The following is a 17,164-nucleotide window of genomic DNA, read 5'->3' as shown; positions in this document are numbered from 1 at the left end:
CTCGCTTGGTATGGGTGTGTGTATAGTGCTGACGTGTGTGTGTGTGTGTGTGTGTGTGTGTGTGTGTGTGTGTGTGTGTGTTCAGCAACCCATCGGGAAGACCGCAGCTACCTTATTCTGCAAGCAAACTGCGATTCCGGTTCCTGTGTACACCGGTCAAAAATAATTAAATCGCTGTCAAACTTTTTTTCTTTCATTTAACCCTCTCCTTTCAAGAGGAAGACAGTGGTCTCACTGGAGAGACCCGGCGGCAAGGCCCCGGGAGCCACCGCTACAGCGGAGCGCTGGGCTCTGCTAGCCCGGCAGGTCTCCCATCTAACTGATCTAATCAATGACTCTGTAGCACTGGGGCTCTTGGCTCCGCCCCCGCCAGTCTCCTCTCTGCCTTCCATTGGGCGCAGGCGGAGGAGGCAGAGTCTTGCTCCTCACGCGGATTGGCTGGCAAGGAATCAGTATCAATGTTTAAGCGGCGGCGTGAGGTGAATAGAGTCAGTCAGCAAGAGGCGCTGAGCAGAGAGCAGGGACTGCGAGCCCGGCGGATGCGGCAGCGGCGGAGGGTGGCTGCGGAGACGCTACTCCAACTGTTGAATTTTCACCTTTCATTTCCTTCGATGTTTTGCTTGCGGAGATGGATTTATTTGCTTTGAAATCCGCACGTCTTTCACAGGCTGTGAGCTGATCCTGACAGGCACCAGATTGAGACCACCCGTGACAGAAAAGGAGAGGAAAAAAAAACAAAACACCTCTACAACGGACTGCACAATTAATTGTGCACATCAGTGCTGGACTTTGTGAACAGAGAACATTGAGAGGAAAATCATGAACTGTGATGCGGGGCTAAGCTATGAACAGTCCCTGGAATCCTGATTGTTTTTCTTTATTTTTCCCAAGACTCTAAAGATTTTGGGGTTCCTCACGCCTAACAAAAAAGGAAAGGTTTTTTTTTTTTTTTTTTTCAAAAAAAATAAATAAACAAATAAATACACCTAGCAAAACAGACGCCTTGTTTTCCTGAGCCTCGGACTCCAGCAGAAAGAGGTAGAGTAAAAGTGCTGGTGGATTCAGCTTCACCTTCCTCCTTCCCTCCCTCCCTTTCTCTCGCTTTTTCTTTTCCTCCAAAACATGAATCTGGCTTTTTCTTTTTTTTTCTTCTTCCTATAGAGTGAGTCAGAGAAAGCGTTAGGAAGAAGCCGCAACTAATATCTGAAGGGAGGACCATAAGGCGAGAGTGAATACGATTCGTTCCGCTGCCTCTGACTCATCTGGCAGATCGGAACACCTGCATTTCTGGATGTGTCATTCCCGCACGTCCAGGCGCCTCGAGAACCCGCAATAGTGTGTAGACAGACCTGTACCTACCATCCCCTCGGGGGCAGCTCCCGGGGGTGGGCGGCCCTGGCTGGACTGTCGGGGCCGCAGCTCCTGACTCCTGCCCTCCGCGAGTCGCCCCGAGACTGAGAGCGAGACTGCAGAATGCATCATGCCTAACCTTAATGTGTTGCTTTCCTCCAGCCCACTCCTACTAAAAAAAAAAATTGAAGGGGGAAGAAAACCCGCACTTTATTCGCTTCAAATATTCACCACTTTTATTCCTCGCCAAGGTTTTCCTTTCTAAATGAAGAGGACTGGGAGACAGGGCCATTGGAAGGAGATGCTGAATGGAAAGAAAAGAGAGGCACTTGACAGCCCAGCCCTGTGAATGCAGAGACTGTTTTTCCCTTCTAGCGAGAGACAGGGAGAGTGTGTGTGTGTGAGAACTGGGAGGTGGCTCCCCCTTCTTTTTTATTCTGCCTCCCCTCCCCCTTCAGATCTGCACATCCAACCATGAGTTGCCTGTTGATTTCCTTTCGCCAGGGAAGCAGAGCAAACTGGAATTAAACTGCAGCGAGAGAAGTCCTTGCTCGCCAGGAGAGAATGGGATGGTAGCGGCGGCTGCTGGCCTCGCGTAGAAAAATCAGTGTGTGTTCTCCGAAGAGAGGCGGAGATATATCGATACATTTCCCCCTTCCCAATAGACTCAGACCGCAAACGCGGATCATGCTGTGGCTTTCTTGACTTCAGGGGGAGAGCCTTTCCGAGGAAGAGAGGGAGGAGCTTGATGGAGGGAGGAAACTACAAATCGGGACACTAGTTCTTTGCGCTGCATTTCCTCCCCTCCCTTTGGCTGCTCGGAAAGGAGAGAGAGAGAGAGAAATAGAGAGAAATAGAGAGAGAGCGAGAGAGCGAGAGAGAGAGCAAGAGAGAGAGAAAAATACGCGTGGCTGGGAGGATGCAGTCCGCCGCCGCCGTTCCTTCAGCCAGCAATGCAAGATTAGATCTCTAAATGCAGCAAAACACTGCCTGAAAACAGACTAGCCCGCGAAGCCAGCAGACATTTCACAGGGCTCCGGGGAAGCTTCAAAATACATCTGACTCTCTCCTCGTTTCTCCTCATCCCCATCAATTTCATCACAGGAGACGAGAAACAAGTAAGGATTTCACTTTCCGATCTGCCTTGAGACACACCTCCCGCTCCCTCCCCCACCCAATGTGAAGAGTATTCCGGAGGCGACCGTCAGGAGTGGATTTGCAGCGCCCAGGTGGGAGCGAGGAAAACCTACGGATTCTTAGCTCATTATCATCCCGGCCAGACTCGATTCACTTCTTATCGCCGGCATCATCGCTCAAGTTTGAGTCGCCTGAAGTCCGGGTGGCAGAGACAAAGCCCCGGGCTCGCCCCCAGCCGCAGGGAGCCGCCTTGCTCCGTGCCCCTGCAGCTCTGCTGCGCCTCTGCTTCTCGCCCAGTGCGGATGCTGTAGATCAACAGGTTCGGGAACTTGAGCGGAATAAGGAGAGACTGCCGGGTGCCGCAGCCCGGGAGCGGAGGGAAGGAAGGACCCACAGACTTGTGGCTGGCGTCGCGCGCTCACGTTGCGCCGGGGCTCCAGGCTGGCGCGCGCCCATCCGCTGGCCCCTCCAGTCCGGCTGGTCCTGCCCCCACCCCGCCGGTCTGGAATGTACCTTTCCATCTGTTGCTGTTTCCTGCTATGGGCTCCTGCCCTGACGCTCAAAAACCTCAACTACTCGGTGCCGGAGGAGCAAGGGGCCGGCACCGTGATCGGCAACATCGGAAAGGATGCTCGACTGCAGCCCGGGCTTCCGCCCGCAGAGCGAGGCGGCGGTGGCGGCGGGCGCAGCAAGTCCGGCAGCTACCGAGTGCTGGAGAACTCCGCGCCGCACCTGCTGGACGTGGACGTAGATAGCGGACTCCTTTACACCAAGCAGCGCATCGACCGCGAGTCCCTGTGCCGCCACAATGCCAAGTGCCAGCTGTCCCTCGAGGTGTTCGCCAACGACAAGGAGATCTGCATGATCAAGGTGGAGATCCAGGACATCAACGACAATGCACCCTCCTTCCCCTCGGACCAGATTGAGATGGACATCTCCGAGAACGCGGCCCCGGGCACCCGCTTCCCGCTCACCAGTGCACACGACCCCGACGCCGGCGAGAATGGGCTCCGCACCTATCTGCTCACGCGCGACGACCACGGCCTCTTCGCGCTGGACGTCAAGTCCCGCGGCGACGGCACCAAGTTCCCCGAGCTGGTTATCCAGAAGGCGCTGGACCGTGAGCAGCAGAACCACCACACGCTGGTGCTGACCGCCCTGGATGGCGGCGAGCCGCCGCGCTCCGCCACGGTGCAGATCAACGTGAAAGTCATTGACTCCAACGACAACAGCCCGGTCTTCGAGGCGCCCTCCTACCTGGTGGAGCTGCCCGAAAACGCCCCTCTGGGCACCGTGGTCATTGATCTGAATGCCACCGACGCCGACGAGGGTCCAAACGGCGAAGTGCTTTACTCCTTCAGCAGCTATGTGCCAGACCGCGTGCGGGAGCTGTTCTCCATCGACCCCAAGACCGGCCTGATCCGTGTCAAGGGCAACCTGGACTATGAGGAGAATGGGATGCTGGAGATAGACGTGCAGGCCCGAGACCTGGGCCCCAACCCCATCCCGGCCCACTGCAAGGTTACTGTCAAGCTCATCGACCGCAATGACAACGCGCCGTCCATCGGTTTCGTCTCCGTGCGCCAGGGGGCGCTGAGCGAGGCCGCCCCTCCAGGCACCGTCATCGCCCTGGTGCGGGTCACTGACCGCGACTCCGGCAAGAACGGGCAGCTGCAGTGCCGAGTCCTGGGAGGAGGGGGCACGGCCGGTGGTGGCGGCCTCGGGGGGTCCGGAGGCTCTGTGCCCTTCAAGCTTGAGGAGAACTACGACAACTTCTACACCGTGGTGACTGATCGCCCACTGGACCGGGAAACACAGGACGAGTATAACGTGACAATCGTGGCGCGGGACGGGGGCTCGCCTCCGCTCAACTCCACCAAGTCGTTCGCCGTCAAAATTCTGGACGAGAACGACAACCCGCCTCGTTTCACCAAGGGACTCTACGTGCTGCAGGTGCACGAGAACAACATCCCCGGAGAGTACCTGGGCTCGGTGCTCGCCCAGGATCCCGACCTGGGCCAAAACGGCACAGTGTCCTACTCCATCCTGCCCTCGCACATCGGCGACGTGTCCATCTACACCTATGTGTCTGTGAACCCCACCAATGGGGCCATCTACGCCCTGCGCTCCTTTAACTACGAGCAGACTAAGGCTTTTGAGTTCAAGGTGCTTGCTAAGGACTCGGGGGCGCCCGCGCACTTGGAGAGCAACGCCACTGTGAGGGTGACAGTGCTAGACGTGAATGACAATGCACCGGTGATCGTGCTGCCCACGCTGCAGAATGACACCGCTGAGCTGCAGGTGCCCCGCAACGCTGGTCTGGGCTACCTGGTGAGCACGGTGCGCGCCCTTGACAGCGACTTTGGCGAGAGCGGACGCCTGACCTACGAGATCGTAGACGGTAACGATGACCACCTGTTTGAAATCGATCCGTCCAGCGGCGAGATCCGCACGCTGCACCCCTTCTGGGAGGACGTGACGCCGGTGGTGGAGCTAGTGGTGAAGGTGACTGACCACGGCAAGCCCACCCTGTCCGCGGTGGCCAAGCTCATCATCCGCTCGGTGAGCGGCTCCCTGCCGGAGGGGGTTCCCCGGGTGAACGGGGAGCAGCACCACTGGGACATGTCGCTGCCGCTCATCGTGACTCTCAGCACTATCTCCATCATCCTCCTAGCGGCCATGATCACCATCGCCGTCAAGTGCAAGCGCGAAAACAAGGAGATCCGCACTTACAACTGCCGCATCGCCGAGTACAGCCACCCGCAGCTGGGAGGGGGCAAAGGCAAGAAGAAGAAGATCAACAAAAATGACATCATGCTTGTGCAGAGCGAGGTGGAGGAGAGGAACGCCATGAACGTCATGAATGTGGTTAGCAGCCCCTCCCTGGCCACCTCCCCCATGTACTTCGACTACCAGACCCGCCTGCCCCTCAGCTCGCCCCGGTCGGAGGTGATGTATCTGAAACCGGCCTCCAACAACCTGACTGTGCCTCAGGGGCACGCGGGCTGCCACACCAGCTTCACCGGACAAGGGACTAATGCGAGCGAGACCCCTGCCACTCGGATGTCCATAATTCAGGTAGGAGACTTTTAGCATAACTGGGACTTTATTGCTGCTTTTGGAGCTGTCCTGAAACCTTTGGTACAAGGACATGCCACATTGCCAGCAGCAGTGAGAGGGGAAACTTTTTTCTAATTACGATGGTTACACTTTTGTCAAGGTGTGTACAACTATTCTGTACATAATCCCTCCCATGTAAATAGCCTAAAATCTACAAGTTGTAAATGTCTTACTTTTATTGTGTTTTTAAAGTTTATTTTTATAGGTTTAAAAACATTAGCGGTATTCAGTAGGAATAGTTTATGTCACTTTATTTTTATTTGTTGGTCTACATTTCTTTCCATAACAAAGGATACCCAGAGTAGAAAAAAATTGCTTTACTTAGTTCACTTAAAAAGTTTTTAATTCTATTAAAAATCTGATGCCAAGTGAAAGAAATGTATACCCAAATATTAAGAAGTTAGCTACTTGCAATATAGCAACCAGTCAGAATTTCAGAGCCTGAATCAATTTGAGCTAAGTTTTCTCTCCCCAAAATGTCGATTTTGTATTTAAAAAGTGTTTTAAAGGACATTAACCTCACATATTCTTTAGCTGAAACTGCAGCATAATGAAATAAGTGTAGCTTAAGCTTTGGAAATGTGACCTAAGCCCTGAACATCTTTCAAAAGTTTGAATAAATGTGGACTCTGGGTAATGATAACTATCTATAAAGAACTGAAATTTATTTTGTCCTGTAGTTTTCCTGATCTGTTTCTTGGAGTGACTGAGGAATGAACAAAGCTCACCAGAGTCACAGATACATTTTGGGCTGTTGAAAACTGGAGGCAAAGTTTCACTAAAGGCAATTGTGCCAGAAAGAATAACAGATGTATCTAGTTTGCGTACAGTGTATTCTCAATATATCTAAGTGATATTTAATACATATCGGGTAGTATTGTCCAAAATTATTGATGAATGAAAAAACCGACTCAGCGTGGGCATAGATTCTAATGACAGCAGGTGACTGTCCTGTGTGTAGTCACTGCCAAGTTTCTTTTATCTACTATTGAGTTGTATCACAGGAAAACTTAATTCTTGCTTATTATGAATGCATGTTGGTACAAATTACTCTGGATGAGCAGTATTTGAAATTCAAGATTGAGTTTAACTAAAAGTGACACTTTGGGAAGAAGATTAGTTTGGGGCAATGAAAATAATGTGTTCGTTATGCTTTGAAAAGCACATACCTTTTAATGATACTTGACTCAGTAATGTTTTAATTATTAAAATTTCATAATCTTATCTTTTCTAAGTGTAACACATACTAAAATTTAGCAGAACATACTTTCTTATAATAGTATGATGTCCTTGTAAAACACTCATGTACTTGATGCTACTGAATACTACACTATCAGTTGCAATATTAAATCCCACTTCTTATGGTGTTTACTCTTTACCAGTAATCATGATTTTTTTGAGGTCTATATAAAACTAAACAAGGAATTTCTCCCTTAAAAACCAATTGTGGTTTCTGTGAAAGTCTTTCTGTGAGTGTGTAAAACTGGTATTTATACTAATCAATCTCTTTAGGAGATACGTTAAAATTTACATTTATAGCCCTTTTGCAGTCATTTACAAACACACAGATGTTATATACTTGTATTTTTACCATTGGCAATTACAGAGCTATCACAGAGGATTAATGCTTAACCTTCCACTTGAAGTGCTGTCAGTTGAATTCTTATTTAGGCTCCAAGTATTAAGGAAGTTGGTGCAGTAGAATTCTCAGCAAGCCTGATTCCTTGGTCAGATTAGTGAGGACCACCTTGGATGGAAGTCTGTAGAAGGTTTTGCGGGACAGGGCTGCCCATACTATATATTCAAGAACCATGCTGTTCTTGAAGCTGCTCATTGCTTGATGGATGGATGTTGCTGCTGCTGCTGATTCCTCTCATTAGCAGTAAATAAGGAGCTAAAGGAAATATCACACACACACACACACACACACACACACAGAGTTTAAACAGAAAACAGAAGGCAAACTTCCTTGCCATTCCTTTTCTTCTAGAATCTTAATCCATACCATAAAGACACACAAAAAATCCTTTCAAAGTTCTTTAATTTTTTTCCAAAGTGGCTCAGTTTCCCATATTGCTCCAGCCTCAGAAATATGCTCAATGTAAACTACTAAAACAGGCTCTTTTTTACTTCCTGAGTTTTTTTTTTTTTTTTTTTTTTCCCTCTTTCTTCTGTAAAGGATGTTTTGTAAATTCCTAATATGTTAATTTCCTGAAATGTTTCATTTAAATGTTTCAGATATGTCTCAATACCTATTAGGGAGAACAGAGTAAATTGACTACAGTGACCTTTCTTTTTTCTTTTTTTAAACTAGTGTGCTACAAACACTTTGTGCTGAAGTGACATGCCTAAATTAAGGTGTTCGGGTATCCCATTATCTTGTTTCAAGTGCACTTATTAGTGGGTGTACTTAACACAGCCGAGGAAACTAGTCACCTCACATGTACTTCTGAAGGAAGAAGTTTAATCCATCAGCATGCACTCTAACTAGCAGCTACTAGAGCTGGTTTATCTTTATTTTCCAGCATCTTGTGTGTCGTTTAGAAGGTGTGCAGTGTATTTCTATTGATAGAATGAAAAGAGGTTCACAATTGTTTGAGATACACTGGTAAAGAGTGGTGATATGAAACTTAGAAAATTCAGAATTAATAAGACTCATGGTATAGCTGAAATTAAGATTTGTTTAAATATCAAAAGATTTTGTGTGTGTCGCAGGGCCTAATACTTTAAGCTTAATATCTGTAGGTTCTTGGAAATAAGGGTATTTTTATTGAACAGGGATGCAGAACTATCATGGAAGCTGGTGTAGAAAGACTGGTTTGTGAGAAGAGATTTTAATTTCAGGTTTTCAAGAGATTTTATTTCAAGTTCCTCAGCTGGAATAAAGTCAGTCTATGAAGTGTTTAAACAATAGCCTAGGGATTAAAATATCCTCAGTAGATTGACTCATAATACCACATAGTTATAATGAAATATTTTATTCATTTTAAAGCTATAAAACTGATTTTGAAAAATAGCACAGATTTTGTGGTAGGTAAGGCAAATTAATTGTCATGCAAATTTATAAAAGCACTTTTCAGAGGAGCAATTTCCATGTGGATTATTTCATATGTTAATATCAGAATCTAAAATCAAGTAGAGATCATTAGTAATTGTCACGAATAACTGATCATCTGACTGCTCATCCTGGCTTATTAAGAATTATTTCCAGTCTCAGGGTAACTTCTCAACAGGTGTTTTCAATGAAAGCTTCACTGAGAAGAGGGGAGGAGGCTGGGACTTCTCCCTAGTGGGAGAATTTCTAGATTGTTTGAACATCTGTGTTTTCAGATTTTTTGGTAGCACTACTACAAGTCATTTTAATATTCTTTCAAAGAAGAAAATACATGGAGCCAGCAGAATAAGTTCTAAAATGAATTTTTAGAAGGAATACAGTGTTTCACAGTTCAATTTTAAATGCCTCATAGTAGCATTGACTTTAGATTCTTTATGCTAGACGAGAAAATCCTTTTGAGCTACGAGCATGGCCTTTTCAGTAAAAGGGAATTAAATACATGGTAAATATATAAAAATGAAACTGAGACATAAAGGACTACATAAAGTCTTATAGTGTAGATAACAAAACTCAGTATTTTAGAATGAAGAGATGAAAGAGAAAGTATATCTTCACTAGAAACATTAATCTTTGTCTGCTTTTATTCCTACTTCTCTAATACAAGAGATTCTTGACAATAGGAACTCACATGAAGTCTCAAGATCATGACCTTCAAAACTTCGTGCTCCAGATGTTAGTGACTTCAGTAACATGCACACAGTGTACAAACATTTTTTTTTTTCTTCACTTGTAATTTTGAAGATATTTTACTACAATGTTATTCTAAGAGCACAGTTTGATTCGTTACATGAAATAATTTCCATAAACTTTATATGCATCTTCTTTATATGGGCTATGTTTATCTGAGTAGGCAAGGAATGTTCCTTGCTTGCTGCATGCCTCCAGGAGTATCGTGTACACTTGATTGTTTTATAAAGATTTTTAAATGACAGCAGGATTAATTCCTACTTCAAATTAACATGCGTCCATAATCATAACACTTGTTTTATCATATATTAAAAGTAGTATAAGTAAAGTACAATAATTAAAAAAATACTCAGCCATTAGTGTTTTGACTATCTTTCTACAAGCGTTTAAAATCCAAATTATTATCATCATTCCTAATATATTGTTACTTTGATTCTTAGTTTTGTGTGTGCCCATAAAAATCTGAGCTCCAATATAAATCTGTGTGCATTTCTCCATGTTACAATAAATGAAAACATAAAAAATATAATTTTTAATTATATGAACTATAAACCTGAGAATCTTATTTTTAATATTAGTTGATATACCTACTTCTAAGGTAATATCTTCTTCATCCATTAGTTTTTAGTTTTCAATAAACTTTCTGAAGTACTAGCTGGGTAACACCTACCATCCTTACACAGATAATCCAGTAGTCTTTTATAAACATAAGACGAAGATAATTTTTAATTTTACTTGAGTTCTATGAGTGAGTTCTATAATTTCACTTGCGTTCTATGAGAGAATTCTATAATTTTATATGTGTTCTATAAGTGAGTTTTATAATTTCAATAAATTTATCATGCATGAGTCTACATGGAGGATTTTAGAATTGTATTCTTGGCATGTTATTTAAGGCTGTGTCTAAGCATGAAAAATATCAGGTCATAGAAAAGTATGCCCTACAATTCCTATCTTAACTGCTTGAACAGTTTTTAGTCAAGAAAATAATTTACATATTTTAAACAACCCAAAATCATATTTTCCAGAAACTTTTCTCTATAAAGTAGATGTTCTAATATACATTATTCATCTTTTTACAGTGCATAGATGCAGGTTTATATATGAGGTTAAAATAAATTAATTATTATTAAAATAATCCCAAATATCATTCCTATTAAAGGACCAAGAAATATACATATTTAAAAAGAAAAATCCTTAAAAATCGCCAGATACATATTTAATACTGTTTAAAAATATAGTATTTGTACTTTATCATGTTTCACTACCATTGTCAGGTTTCAAATTTTTCACTGTTAATTCTGCTTATGTAATATCATGCATTAGAAATATATATATGTGTATATATATATATGTGTGTGTATATATATATATATATATATACAGATATATATATGAAATAGGTATAAATTAATAAAATACTTGATGTTTTTTCAGACTAATAAATGTTTATTTGCATTTACTGCAGTGCAAGTTGGCTCTGCCTATAATTATGAACATGTGAACAATAACACTACTTGGAAAAATTAAAGTATTTGTATACATGTATATACAGCTTTATATTTTCAGTGTAATGCATGTAAATACATATGCACAGATATTAGCTCATTTTTATATATTATTAGTTCAAAGGCAGTTCTCTTTTGAAGGATGAACTCAAACCATTATTTTTCCTTGAAAATATGTTAAAACTTATTGATTTTAGTGTTTCCAAGTTTCAAATGGTTTGAAGTTCCTTAGAGTAGAGCCTGTGATTCTAGAGCAGAGCAGTTAAAGAACAACTGGCCTTCAGTGGAGTTTATGCAGATTAAAAGAGAAAGAAAGTCTCATCCAAGTTTCTGATTCTTTAGAGGATGGTAGACTGGCTGGAGGCATTGTGAGACTATGCACTGTGAGTCAGATGATGAAACAGCAGGAGGAAGATGAAGCCACTGGAACTGGGCTCCTGCCAGTTAGGAAGTAAAACTTAAGTCCCTTACGCTGAGAAGTCTTGCAATACACTCAATAGTGGGTAAATTCTTACAAATGCACCCGCTAATTATAGTATTAGTCATTGCTCCAGAATGTATTCCCCTCAGTGATAACTTCTGTTTAATAAATCCCACAGGGCATTATCTTAAAGTTATATTTTAGTCAATGCATTAGGGAAGGATTTCTTTCTTTCTTTTTTTTTTTTTTTTTGTATTGAATTCCTTCAACCAGTGACTGTATATTTATTGGAGAATAGCATGAAGTTCATTTTGGCTATTAATGTGAAGATAGTGTGACTTCTGCCACCTACCTACAAAACACTTTTAAAGTTCATCAGTCCTACACTAATCTATTGTCAACCTATTTTAGTAAAGGAGCCGTTGACAAGAATTTCCTGCCATGGCTCACAGTATTATTTTGTAGTCAGTCATAGCTTTCACCGCTGGCTTTGACAGTGATATATTGCTATCCTTTGGTCTCCTGAAATAAATTATCTATAATAAAGAAGTCCTTAATGACATCAAAATTCCATGCTGTGACTAAGCAGAAGCTTACTGTGCTTCTTTGCCACTGCAGAAGTGTAAGTTCAATAGTTTTAAGGTAAAGGAAAAGCAAAAAAAACAAAACAAAACAAAAAAGAGAGAGAGAGAGCAAAATGCAGATGCAGATTGTGGCTGCCTGGGTGGCACCTTTCACTTGTATGCACCAGGTTCTTCCAGTGAGCGACTGTAAAATTGGTTTCAGTCAGTGTTTGATATCCATGTGGCACACTTCTATTTGTTCTGGTCCTAGTGACATTCTGATTACTGGTATTTGTAGGTCTTGCCCTGGATCTATTCCAGACAGTTTTATTGCACTGAAATAGCTCTTACAGTTCATTGAGCATCTAGCCTAACTGTGTTGAATATGATTGGCACGTTTGCATATATTTATTCAAAAAATAAGGCAATGAAACAGCATAATTATGGGAAAACGAATCATAACAATAAAAGACCATTTAAGTTAACAAGCTTCGTGATCAAAGGATAAATACAGGTTGGATAAATGAGACTTTAGATGTAACTAATCTACATAAACAGACTTTGGGTTGATTAGAGGAATGGAATATATTAAAATAATTTAATAGTATTAGAAATGAATTTTATTCAATAATTTTGAAATATTTAAAGACCTGTGTCATTTTCTTTGTTTGTATTCAATAACATAGTCATGAACCAAATTTACGTTGGATGAAAAATGGGCAAGGTAAAGATAAATGTAATCTCAAGCTTCTATATGTTTCTGGAATTTACCCTGTCTGAGCAGTATTTATTATTTTATGAACTTGTAATGTTTTTGAATGATTTTTAATTAGTGGAATACATTAAAGGGACCATTTAAAGGACAATTTCTTGTTTACTCTCTTTATCAGCTAAAAGCAGCCTTTGTGGAATTTGAAAGCAAGAGCATTAAAACTCTATTTCAAGTTTTCTAAGCTATATATTCATTCATAATTGTTTTGTAGATGCATACTGTTTTTAAGAGACACTGGGTACATGTTTGTAAACTATGTTAATACATAATATAGATAATGACTTCATATTCAGAAAGTTTCTAATACTATTTTAATAGTATATGTATTTTTAAATAACAAAATTGACTTACAGTGTGACTAAATAACTTCTTTCCAACAGCAATGGTGCTTTAGGTTTATTTTCATCGGCTTTTTTAATGATAACTTTTTAAAAATGTAACTTAAGCATAAGTTATCAATTGCTATACTTCTTGACAGTATTTCTACCTGAATCCTTCATAACCATTGCTAAGTAATGATTGGATTGTACTTGTAACTAGAATTTCAATGTCTCCAATTCAATGAAACTCAAAGGTAATACACATATATGTCCTAAATTTCAATAGCTTATCTTTATAAAGCAGAAATGCAACAGGTATTTTATTGTAGGCAGAAACGGTCACAGGGGTCCAAACATCTTTCGTAATTTTACTGTACAACTCAACTTTAGACTATCGATGTCTTAGATAAATTCTTAAAATTTTATTTATTTGCACTATGAACATATACATCAGTTTTGAAACCTAAAACTATAGTTTCACCCATAAGATATAATCTGCCTTTTCTATCAAAGACCCCAATATAAATACCTTTGCTGAAGGTACTCATTTTATTTTCCATACAGAATATTTTTTCAGAGTATACTGAGATAACTTAATGACTGAATATTCACTAGATTTTTTTGCTGTTTCACCAGAGCAACTGCATATGCAGAATTGATATTTATAAAAACAATTCACCTATGATTATAATGAGGATTATCTAACCACAGTGTAAAGTGGCCAATGCATGCTTTTACTGATGTCTCCATTTCAGTTGATGAGATGACAGTAAGAAATTAGAATGTTTGAGAAATAATATGCTTAAATTCTTGCAAAATTTATTATGGAAAATGTTATTTAGTATTTTGGGAATAAAAGGAATTACCTTCAAGAGGGAATATTATCAAACTCAAACCTGATAATTGCTTAATGACACATCTTTATACAAATATTGTCATAAAAACTTTCTGAAAACCTGAAAAATAATTTGCTTCGATTTTATAGTTTTGTCAGCAAAAAACTAGAATATTGTTTAAATATTGGTGAGTTCTAATCAATATCTTCTTGGGACAGTATCTTCTTACTTTCTATTTTGCGTTTTCAATTTTGCATCTATTTTAAAATAGTTTATCCCAAATTAACTTATTGCATGAAGAATGTGAATTAGAGTTATTATAAATCATACAAAACAAAAGAGAAATCAGGCATCGATCTTTATTATCATTAAGATAGAGTTAAAGATTACATACGAACTTGCCTTCACGTAGTTTCAAGGCAAGACCCTTGATTATTTTATTTTTATTATTTTAAGCTTTGCATTACCTCTTGTTACAATTGGTTTTTTTTTGTTTGTTTGTTTTAAATCAACACCTAATCTCTTATTTTAATCTTTGTTGATTAAAGCAGAAAAACCTAAAGAAAAAAAGTTCCGCGATACACATTGACTCTTACTTGGTATGGTTTGCCCAGAATACCTTTGTAATTTTAGTAAACAATGAAAATGTGTTGGTGTTAATTCATGAACCTAAGCGTAAAGTAAGATAGAGGATTATTGAGAGCAGATATATGTATATATGAAAGATAGCAAACATTTTAACACAGCACATAGATTGAAAAAGTGTATAACCTTGCATGTTTAGTACTGGCAGATGCAGGGATAGTAGTGATTATTAGCTGAATTTTCAGATCCTGTCTTTCTAGGAAAGCTACTACTTATCCCTAGATAATAATAAGTCAGGAATTAAGAGAACTATCTTATTAAACAAATCGCACTCACAGGAATTTGTAAGGGTTATTGGCAAAGGCCAGTGTCGCCCTAATATCAGATGTGCCAATACCAATGAATGAAGCAATATGCCTAATTGGAGAAACTGAAAGACAGGTATGTATTTAAGGAAGCACTTTTTTTCCTGATTTTGAGCAACAGACTTTCCACATTCTTTTTTTTTTTTTTAATATAATCAAGACAATTACATAGTAATTTGGGTTAAAATACATGCCCAGTTCCCCATCTCAAAACCCAATTTGTTACCACCTGTGGCTATTTCTATTAAAAAAAAAAGAAACATAATTACTATGAGTCTCAGCAGTTTTAGAGTAAATTTTTGCAATTACAATACCTCCCTTGGGTCGATGTGTGAAAATGGCAGATTAATTCCTGCCAGGATCTTTCTGTTCCTCGTGCATTTTTTAGATTTGGTGTAGTGTGCTTATTAGAGTGGCTCTGTTTGCTGTGGTTAAAGGTTATGCCAGTGTTTCTATAGTAAATCTCTAGAAATAAGATCCACAAGTCAGCTATTAAATTTTGCTTTAGGCGAGAAGTTGACACATAAAATCTTAGCAAAGGAGTAGATAATATTTTCCAGCACGCTCCTCTGTTGCCTGGTTAAGTTTGAAGTAAATGATAGTGAGACCATTTGGCAGTGTTGAGAATGCAGGACTTAGATGGGCAGGTACAAAGGATTGCAGTCCTTTGAACTATAAAACAATATCTAATCAGCAGAAATCAATGGAAGTATTTTTACTTCATGCTTGATGCTAAAGATACTTAATGCATAAACATTTTAAAGAGTCATAATAAAGATACTGAGACAATGATGAGCAGGTCATGCTACCAGTTTCCATTCATTTCTCCTTCGGGTTGTGGTGTAGAACCTCTATTCTTAATAAAGATCTAATTGATCTATATACAAACTAATGAATGTTATTAAGTCTGAACAGTTTTAAACCTCTGGATCAGTGATGCAACTCTTTATTAGTGAAGTTAATTTGTCACAACGCTGTGTACATAACAGAACACCTGAGGAAGGGCCACCATCATCTTGTTTGTTCCTCACTGCAGTTGAGAGAACCTAGCATGGTTTCTAATACATAGTTGGCAGTGAAAAAATATGAATTCTTTATAATTTCCTGTGATCACCGATCAGATATGAGCCAGAGCTTAGCATTCAAACCCCCAAAGGACTAAGGCCAAAGTCTAAGATATTGTTTACAGAAAAATGCTGAAATAATGATATGCTGCTAAATAATTTATTTAAAGGTGACATATTTTGATAATTTTTGTTTATAGTTGTTACCTTTTTAATAGCTACAATGAAAATTCCTATGCAATTCTATTGATCATATTTCATGTTCATGGAATAAAACGTGATCAAGTTTCATAATTATGAGTATCAACTTTCACAGAATTTGTTTTTTATATATACATACATATATATGTGTATATTTATAAACACATAAATATATATGCAGCATATCAAGAGAAAATAGTGTTAGGGTATACCTTTCATCTTTTGTCCTATTCCTAGGTATGGTTTATAAAGTGTTGAAACTATCCAATACAAATGTTATAATGCTTGTTAAGTCTTCAAGGATCACATAGCTCTAGTACATTATTAAGAAACTAATGTTTTAAGACCCTTATATTTATAGAAGCTTTCCATAAAATGTAAATACTTATTTTTTATATGATTTTTTAAATGAAATGAAATTACAGATAAGCCATAAATAGTAATATTTAGATTACATTTATTTATATTTGTTGACATGCAATTTTATGATTTAATTACTTTGGTACCAACAAGTTGCCATCTGATAATGGGAAAAGAAAATCACTCTGGGCAATTATCATATGTGTATAATTATAATCACCCAGCTTAGAAAAGTCTTTTCAAAATTTCAGAATCTATCTTGTGTAGGTGGTATGAAATTGTCACGCACATATTGAAGAAACATAAGCTAAGCATTCACATAAACAGTATGTTGCCCTTTTCAGTATTGTTCTTTAAAATACATCTGTGACTTTCAGAGTTGTTCAATTCATAATCATTAATTCAATTAATAAAAATGAAATAATTAAAAAGCCCTTAATTAAAATAATTTACTACTTTTAAGCTATTTTATGACTTAATTACTATGTTTCTGAATTTTAAATTTTAACTGCAAAATTTATATCAAACACTAAGGACTTGATAGAATAAAAGCTTCAAGCAGAATGAGTATTCAAACTATATTAAAAATTTAATTATCCCCACTGGCCAGAGAAACTGGGATACAAAATAAAGGCAAATGTAACAGAAAGGAGCATAGAACGCTAGATTTAAGAAGTTTAGGGTTCATTGTCAACATTCAAATATAAGAGAAAGACTTTCTGAAATAGTGTTACGTATGTTTTCAGATTAGCCCACAAAT

At 39.8% G+C, this 17,164-nt stretch overlaps 1 protein-coding gene across 6 annotated transcripts in view; it reads left to right on the top strand.

Annotated features, from left to right (window-relative positions):
* Positions 1–480: 480 nt before the first annotated feature.
* The window catches only part of PCDH17 (protocadherin 17), a 93,866-nt gene continuing 77,182 nt past the window's right edge, over positions 481–17,164 (top strand). Inside the window, exons 1-2 of one of the 6 annotated variants that reach the window (XM_074329348.2) lie at positions 481–1,038; positions 2,455–5,565. In XM_074329348.2, coding sequence (XP_074185449.1) covers positions 2,995–5,565 — 2,571 coding nt within the window. In that variant the 5' untranslated portion in view covers positions 481–1,038; positions 2,455–2,994. The other 5 variants (XM_019712615.3, XM_019712614.3, XM_019712616.3 and 2 more) reach the window with 5 other exon arrangements.

The sequence above is a fragment of the Rhinolophus sinicus genome, chromosome 16, assembly GCF_057876585.1.
Source record: "Rhinolophus sinicus isolate RSI-liver-muscle chromosome 16, RSI-T2T, whole genome shotgun sequence".
NCBI classification, from domain to species: domain Eukaryota; kingdom Metazoa; phylum Chordata; class Mammalia; order Chiroptera; family Rhinolophidae; genus Rhinolophus; species Rhinolophus sinicus.
The sequence above is the reverse complement of the archived record's forward strand: the minus strand, read 5'-3'. Positions and strand labels throughout refer to the sequence as shown.